Raw genomic sequence first — 18797 nt, forward strand, 5'->3', positions numbered from 1 at the left:
CAGTGGTTATAAGTGCCTGCTTGGCAAGCACAAGGTCATAAGTTCAATCCTGGTACAAAAAAAAAATGTTTCCAAAGATTTTTTTTAAAGCTATAATCCTGCTGGGCATAGTGGTGCAAACCTATAATCCCAGCATTCAGGAGGCTGAGACAGGAAGATCTCCATAAGGCCTGCCTGACCTGCGTAGTGAACCCTGTCTCAAGAAAATAAAATAAAAGCTATCATTCTCTTCTGAGAAAATAGATACATTAATGAAAAACTTCTCTGTGTAAAATAAGAAGATTTTCTTTTTTTCATTTTTCTGATGGAATCTTGTTGCTATCAGGCTGGTCTCCAACTCAACTCAAGCCAAATTCCCACCTAAGCCTCCCAAGTAGTTGGGACTTACAGATGTGTGCCACCACACCTGGCCTGAGGTTTTAATAAAATTAGTAAAACTAACTATCATTTACTGAGAAGCTACAACAAGCCCTTGTATTAAAAGATCAAGATATAACCTGTATATGTACTAAGGAACATATTTAATATATACTGTAAACATATACTAATGAAAAGGGTAAAAAAGAATAATACCCCAAAAAAGGTTAGATTCCTTCCCTTGAGGGCAGGTATTGTTTATCCTGGGCAATCACAACAGGCAGAGGACAGGTCCACAAGAACTGTATGTGCGCAGTCAATTGGCGGTAAGCAGAATGCACAGACACCTCCTTTAATCCCAGGTCCCTCTACTACTGGCAACATACGCAAACATACCACTTCAGGAAACGAAGAAACTAACATTAAGAGAGTTCAAATCATTTATCAGAGGACATCTGACTCTGATTCCCAGATACCTTCTGTGTTATAACTTGGGCCCCGGTATAAAATCCAAGGAGGCAAGAGACCAAAAATTTAGGTGGCAAAGGCTTTATTTCCAGGCCTGGCGACCAGTCTCCGGGAGCCAATTTGGAGACTGTGTCCCAGAGACTGAAGGGAGGACTTTAAAAAGAGGCTGGAGGAAAAGGGGGGGGGACGACAAAGAAACCTGCAGAGCCATCAAACTTGTTGACCCGAGTCTGGAAACTGTATTGCTGTCCACTTAGCTCTGACAATCTCGGGAGTTCCTGGTGTTTCTCAAATTACTCCCATCCTACAGACTGACATTATCTCGGAGTGGCACATCTGCAGCAATATTTGGAGAAGAAAGTGGACAGTTAATTATCCCAGGACAGCTTGTTTTCGCTAATGGGTGCAAAGGGGTCAAGAGTTACAAGAAGCTGAAACTTAAGTTTTACAAAGATCTGATATCTAACTCATTTGATGCATACAGAACAAAAGGAAAGCACCGATTGGGGTTTGGGCCATAGTATTTCCCGGTAATTTCTTTGAAGCTAAACAGTTCTTAAAATTGGGGCAGGCTCATTTTATGACAGATCATCACCGGGTCGGGAAAAGGTCACTAGAAACCCAAATTCTTTATGGCCTAGATAGATAGGTGAGGGGAGAAGGAGGCAATAAGGCGCCATACGGAACAGAGAACAGCGGTTATGTGTCAAGGTCAGGTAAAGGGTTAAACTCATATGCAAATCTCTGCACACAAGCAGGTTACTTTAAACAAATGTAAATTAATGGGCCATTCTAGTTTTCTTTAGCTCTTTAGCGGAGAATAGAGGCGCCTAACAGTGATTAACAACCCTTGTTAGCTTGTTTTAGCACAACTTCTGTAGTTTGTAGAGTGCAACAGTGGTTAACACATCAGTTAGGTGAGATTCTTGCAATTCTTTACAGAGGAGAGTGTTGCTCAACATATCAATTAGGTCACTTAACATATCAGTTAGGGAAAAAGGATAAAACAAACACATTTAGTAAGCCACTTTACAGGTTTGCTATAATACACATATAACGAAGCTATTTTCTTAGAGTACAACATTCTGTTACCCAGGGTTCCTTGGGAGAACAAAGCTGGGTGGGCCGGGTCAGAATGTTCCATTGCCATGGTGACTGCCTGGCGGCAAATCAACACCGCAGACTTCACACAGGCTTCAGATAGCTGGACGTGAAAGGTGAGTAATGGTAGTTCTTGCAGGAAAATTAACACATTTGTTCAGTGTAGACAACCAATTCTCATACGGGGGTAGTTATATTCCAGGAAACCACCACAAACACTGAATTAACGAACAATCATCGTTTCTTGGGGAGGTTAGGTTCCTGCAAGCCTGTGGTCACAAGATTTTTGTTAAACAACCAATATGTGATTTTGTTTCATACAAGCTTCTAGGGTGCTGTTTTGTTTTATTACTAGTTTATTTTGTTTTGAGAAGAGGTTATCACTGTATTCCCCAGGCTAGCTCAGAATGCCTAGGATCAAGAGTTCCTCCTGTCTCAGCCTCCTGAGTATCTGGGATAACATGTATGTACCACCATGCCTGCCTTATGTTTCTGTTTAAACATACCTTCTCTAATCCGTGCTCATTAACTCATTAATTATTGATTGAGTCCAATCAGTAGCACAACAGCTAGTGCCTGCACAGAGCTTAATGTTTCTCCCAGGCAAGTCACAGCTTTCTTGTGCTCATAAACAGTTGAGAGCACATCAGCACTAACCTTTGGAGCTCTTTTAAACAGCAAAATCCACCCAAAAACCCCACAAAAAGGTGAAAGTTATGACACTGCATAGACCATGAAAGTACACATGTATAAAGCCCATGAGTTGGAACAAACAGGCAGAAGGAGCCCTGTCAACCAGAGCTGGGAATGAAGCACCGCCCTTGCTGCTTGGGACCTGGTCTCCACTAGTTGAAGGCACCACAGATATTAATTTCATGGAGCACATTTTAGTAAGTGCTTGTTTTGGGTGCTTTCCCTTGCCTGGTACACAATCGCTGAGAGCTGATCAGACCCCAGATACCTGTGGGGGTAATGGCAGGGGACAGAAAGACGAGAGACAAATTTAAGGTACAAGGACCCAGGAGGAACCTGCCTCTGTGGACAGCTACCCTGAGCTCTGTGGTTCAGGCGCTCTTCTTAGCAAGCAAGGAGCTCAGGGATGGGGGTAGAGTTCTTTTCCTGGAACAGCAATGGTAGTAAATGGAACCAGTTAACGGAGAACTGTCCTTCTCCTATCTTTAGATTGCCCTCAGCAGATGTTATCTTGCCCCAGGGATGCTGTGGTTAGGAGCTTTCTCTGAGCAGCCAGGAAGCAGGGGCCTTCCGTACACTTCTCTCTTCCTAAAGCAAGGTCACAGCAGCCACCAGACCATGGGATTCCAGTCATGTATTATTTCATATCCCCAACAGAAAATACCTGCAGTTTAAGGGAGGAGAGTTTTATTCTGGTTCAGAGTTTCACTCCATACTCGGCTGGCTCCAAGGCAGTAACATGGCAGCAGTGGGCCTGGTGTGGGTTAAGGTGCTCAACCCATAGCAAACCCAGTGGAAAAGGTGCTCAACCCAAAGCAAAAAGAGAAGGGAGGAGTCAAGTGGTATGCTTACTATTTCCAGATTCTTTTCCACAGCCATAGGTTATGCACACAATTTGTCTCCACATGAGAAACTGTAAGCAAGGTGAAGTTGCTCGGACACCGAGCTGTTCCTGTGTCATACCAGGGCCACCTTCCTAGGCCCCATTCAGGGCCCCATATGCAGAGGGCCTTACACTGGATACAGCTCTGCTAGCACCTTCTGGAAGTCTGCACCGTTTTTGTTTCTTTCTTTCTGTCTGTCTGTCTGGTTTGGTTTGGTTTTTTGAGGTAGGATCTTACTACATAGTTCAGGCTGGCCTTGAACTCATATGTAGCCCAGGCCAGCCATGAACTCTTTTTTAAAGGAGTGAAACAAAACAGAACAAAGCAGATCAGAAGAAAACAATGTAAACGACAGGATTTCAAAGCAAGTGGCCTTGAATTTGTAGCAATCCTCCTATCTCAGCCTCTCAAATGCTGGGAATACAGGCATGTACCACCATGCCTGGCTGGGAGTTTCAACTGTTTTCTAAAAAAGATCTATCATTTCATTTTCACTGGGCTCATAATTATGTCACCATGTCTCATCACACAGTAAGTGAACAGATTAGTAACTCAATAGTTCTCAATGTGTGTACTACCATCTGGTCCGTAGACACTCTGAATTGGATATAACTTCCACTGAATGAAAAAAACAGACCCAAAGAAGGTAGGTAACGCAAACAAAGTGAGAGTAGGTAGCATAACTAGTAGTTGAAGCAAATGATTCCCATTCTTTTATCACTAGATCCTATGGCTGAGTAATTTTGGCTCCAGTTCTCAAGTTATTTATAGTATGAGTTTAAATTTCCTGATCTTCAGATCTCCAGATCTGAGAATAGACCCCAGGGTCTCATGTGTTTTATGAAAGCTTTCTACCACAAAGCTCCATCTGACAGTTTAACTGAGTAGCCCAGACTGGACTGGAACTTGTGATTCTCCAGCCTTAGCCTCCTGAGTAGATGGGATTAGAGGCATGTGCCATCACACCCAGATAAAATGAACTTTTAGCAAAATATAAGTGAGCTCAAAAACACATAAAAGATAATTAACATGCATTTCTTTTCCTTTCCTTTAGTTATATCCCTGCTTGTTTTTCATGCATAGCTTCTCTAGAGCAGAAAGCAAAAATATTAAAGTTTAATTTCTTTTTTTTTGTGCTGGGGATTGAACTCATGACCTCATGCTTGCCAGGCAGGTGCTTAAGCCACTGAGCTAAATCCCCGGCCCTTAAAGTTTAATTTCTGGTGAATTAGTATTTTTAGTAAAAGAAAGTTTAAATTAATGACAAAAATGAGACATTTGGACTAACTGTATATTTATTCCATTCATACTATTCTTGATTTCACTATACCAGATCATTAATTGGTGCTTGGAACAATGAGCTTTATTGAAACCAACATAATTCTTTAGTGCTGATTGAACATCTGAAACATTTTGTCACCTTTGATTTAAACTTGTTAGATCCAGTGTCAAAAAGGAGTCTTTTCATTTCCGTGATTGACATCTAAGGATGTCTAATTAAATCATTTGAATATCAAGAAGGTCTTTTCAAGTGGTTTGAAGTTTATCTTTTATATTTATGCAGAAATATGAACTGATTTATATCCTTAAGAAAGTCAGTTTTTCAGCTGCCTCTTATTGGGGTCCACAATTCTACTGGGTTCAAACTCTAAAAGGTGAGAAAGATACAGCTCTGAGCTCAAGGGTTCCCAAGGGAGATGAAAATATAAACCTGGAAAGCTTAACATGCTATAGATGGAAAAATTAAACCATGGTTCAACAGTTTTTAAAAAGTTTCATTCTTCTCATATGTTATTGTCAGAGTTTCTCTTAATTTGTTCAAATTCCCAAGAAGAAAATGAATATAGGACAGGTTAGTTCTGCCTAAAATACTAGATTAGAGAAAAAGTTTTTCTTGTTTCTCCTACTCCCACACTGATCTTGGGAGCAAAGCCAAGGTCAACCCACAAGCAGGAAGTGAACCCTACTGAGGTAGGAGATTAGGGTGTAGCAAAACTGGCTGGGGAGGTAGGCGTGGCCGTTAATATAAAATCCCAAACATATGCGCAGAACAATTCCCAAAACCCTGTGTGTGGACTTCTCAAGAAATTCAAGCAGACTTTGAATAGGATGGCCTAGACTGATGTCATCCTGCAGAATGTGGTCCCAGCTCTTCTCAGGACCAATATGTAGAAGTGCTTGAGGGTTTCCTGAAGGTTTGGACAGCATAAAAGGATACACCCATGCCTTAAAGGATTAGACTCTCATTTTCTGTGATGGTCAATGCTGCGTTTCCCAGATGCGGTGTGTTCTTTTATCTTTGCTCTTACCCTCTTTTTCTATTTGGTCTAAGCTCACTCTGCTGAGTCAATGTCTGACCCACTCTTCATAGTTTTTGCAAATGTCTGACACTGATTGGGCACTAAAATGCATCTTTAGGATAAGATGTCCCTCTGGCTATTCTGGGTCTAATATCGTGAATCACCTGAGGGCAGCAGCCAGGCAAGCCATAAACTGGGCCAGATTTTCATCCCTATTCTGAGTGTTTCTTTCAGTTTTTCAAAATTCACTGCCTTATTAGCTGCTGTGTGAAGTCCCTCTGTTGTAGAGGAGACCATGAGATCTCAATTGGCTATATCCTGGGCTCCTGCTGTGTCCTCCTGGGGAACATCAGTGCCCTGAGGAAGGTCATGCTAAAAGCATTTGCATTCCTTCCCATAAGGCTGGGACAGGGAGGTTACCCCATTTAACTTGGGAGAGAGTAAAGATAACATTTAAATCTGCCCAGGTGGAATTATATTGTTGGGCCAAGTGCTGCATTTGTATACATATTGCATGGGATTGGAGAAGGAACCCAGATGTTTTCTGGTGCCGGGGAGATGGCATGTCTCATCCTAAATTTTCTTTATGGTTGTCTGTTCTGTTGCCTGAGGGCGGCATGGCCTTTCAGTGGTTTTCTGTTGTTTGTGGAGGGCAGCATGTTTGCTGAGAAGGTCTGTCTCAGGCCAGACATGACAGGTCAGAGCAGAGGCCATGGTAGTGGGTGGTGGAGTTATTCTGCAGAAGGAGAAAGAGGATCTGGTTAATATCATAGTGAATACTGGCTTCTAATATGTAGAACTTTTTGTTTGTTTCCAGGGCAGCAAGAACTGGTTTGTTAGCATAATGGCAACTATGAACAGAACCAATGAAAAAATGAAGAAACTTCTAGGAAGGAGACAGTATCTCCTGAAGGAGATCAATGAAAAGCGTGAATCCAACTGTTTAGTAGAAAGAAGCAATCAAGTCAGCTTACTGAGGGCTCAAAAGAGGCATTTCATCAATGCCTATCAGCCCCTTGCCTCCATCCAGGATAAAGAACCTGTTCCTGACAGTGGCAGGAGCTCTTGGGTCCAAATGAGTCACATTGTTCACAAAGAGAGAAAGCACTTTTCACCAAAAAGTAAGATATCATAGTAGGATTCTTACTCCACCAATACGAGAGATTTATAAGAAATTTATGAAGCATTTCCTAAGAGGTAGCTAGGTATGACCCTGGGGTAGTTGGAATCTGGAAGCAGGGTTCAGTAATGCTAGCACTCAGGAAGCTGAAGCAGGAAGATCATTATGAGTTTGTGGCCAGCTTTGGGCTATATAATGAGTTCAAGCCCAGGCTGAATTACATAATGAGACCTTGTCTCCAACATCAAACAAGCAGACAAACCAAGAAATGTAAACTTTTTTTTTTGTCTCTTTGAGACAGGCTCACACTATGCAGTTCAGGCTGGCCTTGAGCTCACTTTTGTAGCCCAGGCTGGTCTTCAATTCGCAAAGATCCTCCTGCCTCAGCCTCCCGAGTGCTGGGATTACAGGCGTGAGCCACCACACCTGGCTCAAAGCTCCTTTCACAGTTAGCCTGAGATACTGTCTTTTCCACGCCCCTGCTTGCCTGAGAGTAACAGTGTGTGAGGATATCATCGCTCTGACCACTGGTGGAATGTGAGCTGAACTTGAGTATTAAGAACTTCTGAATTTTAGGGGTTTCTGGGGTGTAGCTCAGTGGTGGAGTACTTGCCTAGCGCATGTGAAGCTCTGGGTTCTACCCTTTCCTGTTTTAATTGCTAATATGATAAATATCTAGAAATATTAGACAAGATCTTGATAGACTACTAAGTGATATTTAGGAGCATAAAGGACCCTAAAACTAAAAAGTTTTGAGAGTTGTTGGTTTAAATAAAATATAATGAAATATATATATACATATATATAAAATGATTGACTCAGTACTATACATTTGTAAAATCCTGTTAAAAATTTCTCCATGGTTTTTCTCAATTTTTTTCTTGAAACTTGTAGCACTCAGTTTCAACTCTAATTCTCATCAAGAATAAAAAAGAGATATTGGGGTTTTATTTCCCTGTTGCCACGGTGGAAAGTACCTGAGAACGGAGAAGGGCAATGGTGGTTTCACTTCTTTTTTTCAATGCCTATTTTATTTTTTCAGTGCCTACTTTATTCTGAATTTTTCAGGTTTGAGAAAATCAGTGACAACATGTTCTGTTCCTAATCTGAGTTTAGAGCAAATGACAGATAGGTTGAGATAAAAATGTTGACTTCCATTATTGAAAAAACAAGTCTACATTGGAGGAATTGACTAATGAGCACTTCATCCTAGACAGAATTTGCCCCATCCCAAATCCAAATTTCAAACCCACTGTATCAGACTCTGAGAGATAAAGCACACTTTCCAGGCAGCTGCTGATGCAGGGAAGGCTCTTGTTTGTAAAATTAGATGAACTTATTAGTCTGGTGGACTCCCAATAAATTGTCTTAAATGGCATCGTTCAGTATGAAATAGCCCTCCCCACAGAGTAGATCACACTCCTCTAACCTTTGAATGTCGAAGAACATCAAAGCTCAGTACTGGCCCTTTTACTCTGTGAGGACTTAACCTGTCAGAGCACTGAAAATAGATCTCTGCCCTTTTCCATTTCTATTTTCAGCTCTGAACTCTCTCTTCCAACTTCCAGACAAGGAATCAAATGTGCATATCAGATTGTCTTTTTACCTGAGGGCATCTGCAGGTTCCCATTGATGAAACAGTTCTTATTCCTCATCGCATGTCTTAGTGACTTTTGTCTCATTGCTGAGACAAAGTACTGGACACCCAAAGTGAAAGGAGAAAGGTTTGTTTGGCTCACCGTCTGTAGAGGTTTCAGTCCATAATCGTCTGGCTCCGAGGCAGGTTGGTATCACAGAGTTCATGGCAGCCAGGAGTTAGCAAAGCAAACAAAGGAGGGGAGACAGCCACTTTATGTCTCTTGTATCCAGCCTACTGGGACTTAGGGTGGTGCCAGCCTATCAGTGGGCTGATCCAGCAATCACCTACCCTTAATCCCAGCACCTTAATCCCAGCATTGTCCTGTGAATCAATCACACTCTCTAGATTCAGCCACCTTTGAAAAAGCCCCATCTAAAATTGCATGAAGCTTGGGGGACATCTAGACACAAACCGTAACACCCCAAACACAAACATGTCATCATTTAACTTCATATGTCTCATCTCAGAAAATGGCAAAAGACCTAGAAGGACCTTTGAGCCTCCTCCTTCCCTCATCCAGCCAGTCAGCAAGTCCTGTCTATGTCTCCTCCAAAATCAGTCCTGAATCTGATCACAGCCACCACCTAATACAGTCCACGATTATCTCTCCAGAGGTGTAGCAGGGGCTTCCTGACTGTCCCCAGCTTCCCCCATACTCATTGCGTCAAACAACAGCCTGAGTGACCTTTTAAAAACATGCAGTAGACTGCTCACTTGATGCTTATACACTCCTGTGACCCTGAGCCTCATGGTCCACCTGTGTGAGGAGGAAACAACTCTTTTTTTCTTTTTCTGGTACCAGGGATCGAACTCACGACCATGCACTTGCCAGGCAGGCACTTATGCCACTAGCTAAATCCCTGGCTTCTTCTGTATTCTTTATGTGGTCATTCAATATTATTTATGTGTGCCTTCTTTATGTCGGGCAGCATAAGAATGAATTAAAAAAATCCCTGCCTCAGAAAGTTTAGATTTTATTGGGTAGATCAAGGTAAACAGTTTTTAAAAATAGATACTGATGTCAGATGGTGATAAGTGGTTACAGAAGCTGAAGTAGGAGCTCAGAAAATGTTGCTTGAAAGAGAAGAAAAGGTTGCATGGAGAAGCATTGCTGCCCAAATAGTACATACATAAGGGTTAGTCTCCAAGGCATAAGAAGTAATGGTCTAACCCAGTTGGTGTTCTAAACTGATGAGGAGGTGTGTTAAGCTCAACATGAGCTTCTCACATAATACTTTTAGTAGGCAGCTCAAATGTGTCATCTTCTGCAATGAATTATTCATTCATCTACCCATCCATTTATTCAGTAAGCACTGAGTGTTCAGTGCCAGACACTGGGAAGGATGATGTGAATAAGCAATCATGGGTCAGCTTTCTGTTACTGTAACAAGTAGCTGAGATAATCAACTTATAAAGAGAAAAGGCTGTTTTAGTGCTGGAAATCTAACTCAGAGCCTTGCACATGCTAAGCAAGGGCTCTATCATGGAGCTGTACCCACAGCATGAAAATGAGGTTTAGAAATACCAAGTAACTAAAATTATCAGGCTAGCTAATGGCAGTCTGCAATCAGGCAAATGCATTGCTTTTGGGCCTCTGGTAAGGCTGCTAGATAGGAATGGAGAGGAGCACGTGGTGGAGCAAAACCGCTCACTTCATGGCCAAAGAGCAAAAGAGAAAGGGGTCAGGGTCCTGTGGAAGGACACACTTGTAATGACCTAAAGACATCTGCCTGGGCCCCACCCTTCAAGGTTCCACCACCTCCCAGTGGTGCCAAGGAGAGGGGCGAGGTCAAACGTACATGTAACACAAGGGCCCCTAGAGAAATTCCCAGTCTAAACTACAGCAAGAAGCCCTGCGTGTTGAAGGTGGGAGGGAGGCTGGGATGTGCTAAGAGCACTTTGCACTCCAGTAGCTCCCTTTGCTTCTCTCTGTAGTGATGTCAATACCGGGGACAGAGTTTTCTTGGCCAGAGATCTCCAAGCTCTGTCTTTGAGTCTTCTACAAGGAGATTTGGAGGCTGAAGGAAATAGTGTTGCTTAGACATAAACCTTGGAGAGCAAAAAACATGGTCCAAGTTCTGCCTGTGCCATCAACTAGTCTCATGCAGTTTGTCAGTTATCATCTCTAAACCTTGGTTTCAGGGGACAGTGGTCCACCATAGAGCACTGCTCAGCAAGCAGGAGGCGCTGGGTTGGCTCTCTAGCACTGCAAACAAAACGAAACACTCTGCTTCACCTTAGTTTTTATATCTGTAAATTAGTATTTATCCCATCTGCCCTCCATGTTTTGTGTTTTTGGTTTTTTTTTTTTTTTTTTGGTGCTAAGGATTGGAGTCATGACTTTGTGCTTGGCCAGGCAAGCCCTTGTGTGGCTGAGCTAAATCCTCGGCCCCTCCATGTTACTTTGGAAGCTACAATACAGTATTATACAGCATATTACATATCTTTTTATTTTTTATTTTTCAGATAATGCTATATTCGGATAAAGTGCATCTCCAGAGACACACAAATATATGCTTTGAAACTTCAATGCCTGTGCAAATTATTTAGAAATATTAATCACAAAAGAAGCTAAATGAATTAGTTAACCGGGCTATAAAATGTTTGAGTCCTATTAAACATACATCTTCATTCATTCCATTGCATCCTTTAGACTTCATTTTGGGTATCTGACAGGCTCTGGATCATTAGAGACACTTTCAAAGGTGAATTACCTAAAGCTTATAGTGATCTAAATGTTTACTGATCAAAATGTTTTAGTGTTAGTTTAGTTTTGTTTCTGTGAGTCACACCAGTTAGGTTGCAAGCTAAGTGCTCAGTCAATACCTCCAATTGTTTAACTGCGTCACTTTGTCATGATTTAAATTACTGCATACTTGATAGGCCCTATAAGGTGTGCATAGTTAGGACTTTTTATTACATTTTGTTATATTTCATTGCCCTTCCTTAAAGTGAGCTTAGAATCTTCTTGTGGCCAAATCCCATTTGGTTGCCATCACCTTGACCTCATGGCTTCCTAGATAGCAGAATTTCAATCTCAGCTCAGTTTGGGTTCCTCTTGGAACAACGTAGATATTCTATAGGGTAGGTAGAGTGCTGCCTGGCCTAGGACCCAGTTGCTTCTTGGGACGTGTCTTTACATCAATAAAACATCAACCTGTATTTAGTTACTCTCTGCCCCTGTATAACCCTGTGACCCACGGAAAGTCAGCACATTCTGACGTGAGAAGGGATCTGGCCTGTAACCCTGCCTCAGCCACCTCAGTCCCATGGCATCCTTGGATAAGCACAGAAATACCCAGATCTTCAACTTCCCAAAAGACAAATGTCTAATTTCAAGGACAGTGAAGGGGGTTGGGCTGCCAGCGTTGCATAGGCAGTGACAGAGATGAGACCCCTGGTCTCATGACCAGCAGCTTGAGTCCTCCTTGGTCCCCACCTTCTCCAGACAAAGCCGCACACACAGGCTTCAGCTACAGCTAGGCATCCCTGGGTTGATGAAACCCAGGCTTTGCTTGGAAGATGTCTTTACTGCCCCAGCCGGAGGGTACACTGCCCATGACCCAGAGGGGACTCTCTCGCTTTACTACATGCAGAAGATTTGAGCACCCAGGTGGTGAGTGTGAGGTGCCCCCTCCCAGGCCCACCTCCTCACGTCTTCTACCAGCCCAGCCTGTTTCCTCCCCAGCACCTCTGCCTTTCTGGAACCACCTGTGGTCTCTGGAGTTATCTTTTTCTCTTACATCTCCTTTACCTGACTTCACCCTTGGCAAGATTTGAGTGAAAGAGAAGTCCCTTCGGGGAAGACTTCTCTGGTGTCCCCAAACCCCACCACCGCACATTTCTGCCCTGTCCACTGTATACCCTGCAACAGACTCAGGCCAAGACCAGAAACTCATAAGTCACAAAACAAGATGTGGGCTTTGATCCCACCTGCAAAGGCAGGAAGTCCAGCCACCCTCTCCCCCTATCAGGAATGTTTGGTATCTGTCAGGGCACACTGGGTCCCCAGCTTCCTCCTTTTCTGTCTGGCTTCCGGTCAGGCTAATGCTGGCCCTGGAGGCTTCCTGAGGAACCCAGGTCCTCAGAAAAGGCATCAGCCCCCTCCTCTCCTATTGTTGCTACAGTCACAGCCTGCTCCCCAAGAAGTTCCTGCGGGCCCCTTTCCTGTCACTGTGTGACAGTCAGAAGCCAAGCAGCATCCCTCTGCCTGTGGCCATCTACAGAAGGCCTCTGAGGTTTTTGTTTTTATTTTGGTACTGGGGACTGAACCCGGGGTCTTTGCACCAAGCTACATCTTTTTTATTTTGAGACAAGGCCTTGCTAAGTCCTTAAGTTACTCAAGATGTGCTCACACTTGAAATTCCCGTTTCAGCCTCCCAGAATGCTAGAATTACAGGTATGCACTATCACACTTGGCCTTCAGAACAAGAAGGGCCAATGTAACAGGAAGACTGGATTGTGACACCCAGAATGAAGGGCTCATATGGGCAAGCTGAAGACACACTTACCCAGACCTGCCCTTTTCTGTCCTGTCTCCAGAAAAGTGGATGAGTGAAGTGGTCCGAGGAGGGTCAAAGACCAGAGAATGCTCAGAGTTCCTGTGGCAGTTTTAATACTGTGCCCTTTTCCTTTCCAGGCCCCACTTGCTCATCTCTGAGGCTGTCTCAGCCTCCCAAGCAGCTGGGAATACAGGCCTGTGACACCTTACTCTGCAAGAGTAAATGTTTGTTGAAAGAATAGGTGTTACAGATTGGATTAAAGTGACTAACCAATCTGTACTCCTTCCAAATTCAAATTGCTTTATTTACAAAGAAGGTAATGCCTGAGTGCAGAGGAGTAAAAAGAGTCGTAGATCACTGAGTTTCTCTTCAGGATGGGAATGACCTGGGCCTGCCTGGCAGTTCTGTTGCCCACACTCACTCTCAAAAATCCACCCCAGGAAGAGAGCTGCACGCTGCTCCAGGAAAAAGTGCACAGCTTTTGGCTGGGCGTCATGGCTCACGCCTGTAATCCCAGCACTTGGGAGGCTGAGGCAGAAGGATTGTTGCAAGTTCAAGACCAGCCTGGGCTACAAAGTGAGCTCAAGGCCAGCCTGGACTGCATAGCAAGACCCTGTCTCAAAAAGGCAAAAAACAAAAAACAAAACAAAATAAAAGAAGTGCATAGCTTTTCTCACTGGTCTTTCTAGAACACTTTCTCACTGGACGTTTTTTGTCTGATGAAAACGAAATCTTTACACTCATTAATTCTAAACCTCATTTTCTTAAAGCCTTGCTTGCTTCTTTGTTCAATTTATTTTCACCATCATTTTTAGGATTAGGAAGCACACATCTTATTTCTTTGGGCCACCGCAGAGGACGGGCTCACCATTTACCAGTCACACTGTGCAAATGTGGAAGGAAATCTTTACATAATTATGCTCGAAAATAACCAAAATATTTTGTCCCAAAATACGAAAGATTGTAGAGCTGAAAGGAATCCAAATGCAGAGGAGCTCTCTGTTCTCATTTGCCTAACCGGGACAGAGATTCATGAAGACAAACAATCTCTCTACTCATGTGTCTTTCCTGCCTAAAGACAGAGATATTTTTTTCAGTACTGTGGATTGAAGGTAGCAAAGCAACAAGGGGGACCACAGTTCGCTCTCCCCCTTATATCTTATCCTGGCTGCTAGGGCAGGTGGCACTCACGCCTTTGACCCTTGTGCCCTTGAAGCTAGCTTGTTCTCAAAAGTCCTGCGATGTTAAAGGTAAAAAGCACAATCACAGCGATTACACTAAACAGGACTGTAAGTGTCACCAGCCCAGTAGATAACACTTGGTTCTTCGTTGCTACAGCGTTTTTCACACTGAATTGAAATGACTTGGCCATCTGGCTGTCTTACTGTAAGGGTAAACTGAGGGAGGACTGTGTCCTATTCCTCCTGTAATCCAGGTGAGTGGGCAACCTACAGAGGAGCTCAATAACTATGAAGATTAAAGCAAAGGCTCAGGCTGGGGATTTAGCTCAGCGGCATAAGTGCCTGCCTTGCAAGTGTACAGTCGTGAGTTCGATCCCTGGTACTGGAAAACAGAAAATAAATACATAAAGTGAAGGCTTGAGTCTCTCACTGTCTCTGTGTCTCTCTGTCTCTCCCTGGTTCAACAGAATTTACTTCTATGTTTTCCATTTTCTGTCCCATTTGAAGGCAAAAGATAGTTTGTATTAGTTTCTATAGTACAATACTGTATTTTAAATTTATCCAGTAAAGTAAGATGCAGCACAACTTTTATACAATTTAAATATATTTTTTAAAAAATTCCACAAGAGAAATCAACTCAGCAGGCCCTAGAATTAGCATTTTTCTTAGAATATAACATGTATAATTGCATTAACAGTAGTTTTCAAATATCAAATTACACCAAATTCCTTCTAAAGGTCTGCTTTGCTCGAACCAGTGTGGCCAATTCATTGCTAACTCTGGGACATGAATTTTTGGGAAATGTTTATGGCTTTACTTTCTTTGTTAATCAAAAGCTTTTTATTTTATTTTAATTTTTGGTGGTACCAGGGATCAAACTCATGACCTCACGCTTGCCAGGCAGGCACTTAGGCCACTGAGCTAAATTCCCAGTCCCTCAAAAGCCTTTCAAAGTGCTGGAAGCAGCAGGATGAATTGCATCAGTTCTCTGTTCATGTAGAGGTGCCAATGTAAAATCGCAAAAGGTACAGTTTAACAGTAATAATGCACAAAGAAACTGCAACACGTGGCCTCTGTGCAGAGCTGGACAGAATCAGCTCAGTTTTGTCTATATTTGCTCAATGGTAACTCATACAGGAGCATTAAAATTAAAGCTGGAGATTATAATAGGTATTTAGAATCAAATTTGGGGAACTTTCCTGATAACACAGAAACATGCTCTGCTTAAATTAGAAATGAGGGGCTGGAGGTTTAGCTCAGCGGCGTAAGCGCCTGCCTTGCAAGCAGGCAGTCGTGAGTTCAATCCCCGGTATCGATAAAGACAAAAAAGACAAAAAAAAAAAAAAAAAATCCACAATAAATTAGAAATGAAACCACTGGGCCAGAGATGTAGCTTAGCAGCACAGTGCCTGCCCAGTAGGCACAAGGTCAGTTCAATTCGCAGTACCAAAGAAAGAGAGGGGGGAAAAAAAAAGGGACTCGTCATATTAATCAGTTCTACACAGGTAAAGAAATAAGTGGCAGGTAGGCCAGGAGGAGAACCAAGAACCCACCCCCTTCCTGTGAGCCAGGGGCACACAGGCTAGGAGGAAGGGAGGGCTGAGCTCCCCTCACCCCCTGGTAAGCAGCTGGCTCATTTGGACAAACACAGGTGAGCTAATGCCACTGAAGTAAAAATAACAACTTAATCCCTGTATTGTTTGATTGACTTTGCAGGCCTAAAGCTGGCAGTCTGAGCATCTACCGAGAGGGTAACCATATGCAATACAGTCACTATGGGGGATTTCCTTCTGTCTTCTTTTTGAAATCCAATATTGTCCTTACTGTATTGTTTGGCTCTATTTTAGTGTTTTGTTTTATTCCCTTTAACATAAAAAAAAAAGACAAAAGAAATGTGACAGTCTCTTGCACTGAAATATACATCACACCTATTTTGACATTTTTACATGTATTTACATGAAGTGTTATGTGTTTTAAGTTTTACATATAATATCCCTATAAAAACTTTTAATTGCTTTTCTTCAATTTAAAAATTTGAGGAATTAAAAGGGAAGGTAGTCAAGTACAGTAACCAAGATCCAAAGCTTCTGTAGTTTCCAAATGAAGGATCTTTCTTTCTTTTTTCCCGACACCTTAAAACTTACGGCTCTTAAAATTTTTCATCTTTTCTACATGTGAATGATAATCAACGATGAGAAAAGTCTGAAACTGTCATCTACTGTCCGTCATCCCAGCATTGTTCAGCATTGGCTGAGACGCTTTCCTCATATTCGCATTTGTTTTCCTGATAAAACTGGGCTGACTGGCCCCTGGCTGGATTGTTTGGACTTGGTTTATCCAGAAAGGACTAAACTGATGTTAGGAGATACATTGCATGTCAGACTCTATTAATGCTAAGGGTAGCCAAAGGCATGCTACTATCAGCGTGCACATTCAGATGAAACATTTTGGATAAAAGCCTAACAGTTCACAGCTTATTGGGACATTCTTCCGAAAATTCTGTTACCTTGCTGGGTGGTGGCACTGTAACTGCAGCACTCAGAAGGCTGAGGCAGGAGGACTGCTGTCACTTCAAGGCCAGCCTGGGTTACACAAGCAAGTGCAAAGCCAGCCTGCACTATATAGTAAGACTTTGTCTCAAAAAAAAGAAAAAAAAAGTAGAAGAAAACAAAAGGAAAAAGGAAATTCTATTACCAGTTTGAAAATACCATCTCCTTCCAGGGCATGCTGTTATTTTCAGAGACAGCCCATAATTGCCAGCAATCCCACAGGCCTCCTCTGCACGGGGTTGGCACACTCCTCAGTTGGCCCACAGTTAGTTGGAACGGAGAGTCCCCAGGTCCCAAGCAGCAGCATCCTCCCACCCCCGATCGTGTGGGTCACGAGCAGCCAGGAGTATCAACTTGAGAAGCTTTCGGACCTGCCTGGGGATTAGTAGAACACACTCCTGAATGTGTCTTGGAGGATCACAGAGGTGTGGCCTTGGAGTCCATTGCTGGTCCCTGAGCCTTTCCTTTCCGGCACTGTTCCCCTGCTCTGCTTCTCTGCTGCCATAAATGGAGCATCACTAACACCGTGATGATCCTGCCATCATGGACTGAACCCCCTCAAACCATGAGCCAAACTCAAGGGTTGCTCTGAAAAGAGTATTTAAATTAAAATAATCTTTATAGTAAAAGTCAATTACTATTAATCCCTCCCAGAATACTCCCCTTACTTTCTAACACACTTATCTGATCATTCTTGCCATGTTCTGAAGCAGTTCTGAAAATCCTATTTTTTGTCTTTTTATGGCTACCTCAATGTCCTGAATTAAAAATCTACATCCATTTCAGTCAAATTAGAACAGTCCTGTGTCGTCCTCTACCATATGCACAAAATAGGACACCACACAGGACTTCTGGCTCTGTCCATAAGTCAAAATGACTGCGAATGGCAAAGGTTTTGAATTGCTTTGGAATAGTGAGGCAAACGCCAAGGTGCAGACAGAAATGCCCAAGAAAGAGGACTTGAGGAATGCTTTAGAAAGTGGCAGGAATTAGGAGATGTGTTTGGAGGAGGGGGAGGATTTTGAGAGGAATTAATGGTAGCGTCTTTTACTGTAATCCGTTTAAGTATTGGCCACTGCATCCTCTTCTACCTCTTCCCCTTTCACCTGGGCTGGCCCTGCATCCCCACCACAGGGAAGCTAACAGAGCAAGTTTAGGCAACAGGTGAAACAGGCAGTGGGTGGCTAAGAGGGAAAGGCAAGAGCGCTTTTGAGGGACCCGAGAAGCTTGTCTGCCTGGGGAATCGCACCAAGGAAGCCATTTAAATCGGACCTTACAGATTTAAAGGTGAGAGTCTGACACAGGAAATGTGGGTAGCAAGGTGGTAGGAAATAGGGAAAAGGAAAAAGAGCTGAAAGAGTGCTCGCAAGATTGATTTTCATGTAGCCTCGAGGAAGGCATAGGCATTTTGTCTGTAATTCCTATGGTGATGCTCATGGGCAGTAGTATCACCTCTGTGCTATGGCTTGGGTCTTAAATATCTCTCCAAGGAGTCCTGGTACCCAGCCTGAAGTGCTGGTGGACGTTATGAGGTGGGGAGAAGAGGGAGGCTTTAAGTCAGTCTCTTCCTCTCCGATGCGTCCATCAGGTGACTTCTCTGCTCTCTGTGCTTCCTCATCACACCCAACATCCGGAACTGGACTTCTGAAACTCTGAGGCAAAATCCACCTTCTCTTTAAAATGTTGTCTCAGGTTATTCTGTTACAGAAACAAAAACTACATAACATACTCACATAGTACCCTATTGTTTCTTAGTTGCTTTGGACAATGTACCCTAACTAATAGTTTTGATTCTTCTGTAAATCAATTTATTTTGAAATGTCTACTGAAGATCTGTTAGATAAAACTGCTTTCACAGGAAGCCGATTTTCTTCTCTAAGTATGCTTTCCAGCATTTGCTGCTTGTACCAGTATTACCAAGTTGCCTACATTGGGAGACTCCTGAGAGCTGGCTGGATCTGAGTGGATTAACCCAGTGGTGTTCGCAGCTGTGCTGTCAGGAC

At 43.0% G+C, this 18797-nt stretch overlaps 2 protein-coding genes across 3 annotated transcripts in view; one reads left to right on the top strand and one right to left on the bottom strand.

Annotated features, from left to right (window-relative positions):
- The first annotated feature begins 1231 nt into the window (after nt 1-1231).
- Nucleotides 1232-11466, top strand: Spata45 (spermatogenesis associated 45). The gene is made up of 3 exons (XM_003474170.3): nt 1232-2042; nt 6621-6924; nt 11029-11466. Exons 2-3 carry the CDS (start codon nt 6648-6650, stop codon nt 11046-11048), a joined length of 297 nt encoding a protein of 98 aa, XP_003474218.1. The 5' UTR covers nt 1232-2042; nt 6621-6647; the 3' UTR covers nt 11049-11466.
- The window catches only part of Tatdn3 (TatD DNase domain containing 3), a 30760-nt gene continuing 16767 nt past the window's right edge, over nt 4805-18797 (bottom strand). The window contains exon 11 of one of the 2 annotated variants that reach the window (XM_013157431.3): nt 4805-6539. The gene's annotated coding sequence lies outside the window, so the exon portion shown is untranslated. Of the gene's footprint in view, nt 6540-13836; nt 18493-18797 lie in introns of those variants that run through there. The other variant, XM_003474244.5, reaches the window with a different exon arrangement.

The sequence above is a fragment of the Cavia porcellus genome, unplaced genomic scaffold (genome assembly GCF_034190915.1).
Source record: "Cavia porcellus strain 051 isolate PalLab524CR breed Dunkin Hartley unplaced genomic scaffold, mCavPor4.1 scaffold_26, whole genome shotgun sequence".
In the NCBI taxonomy this organism is placed as follows: domain Eukaryota; kingdom Metazoa; phylum Chordata; class Mammalia; order Rodentia; family Caviidae; genus Cavia; species Cavia porcellus.

Coding starts and splice junctions, on each gene's coding strand:
- Spata45 (XM_003474170.3), top strand. CDS start 6,648: ATGGCAACTATGAACAGAACCAATGAAAAAATGAAGAAACTTCTAGGA. Junction 6,925..11,028: donor AAAGCACTTTTCACCAAAAA/GTAAGATATCAT, acceptor TTTATTTTTCAG/ATAATGCTATATTCGGATAA.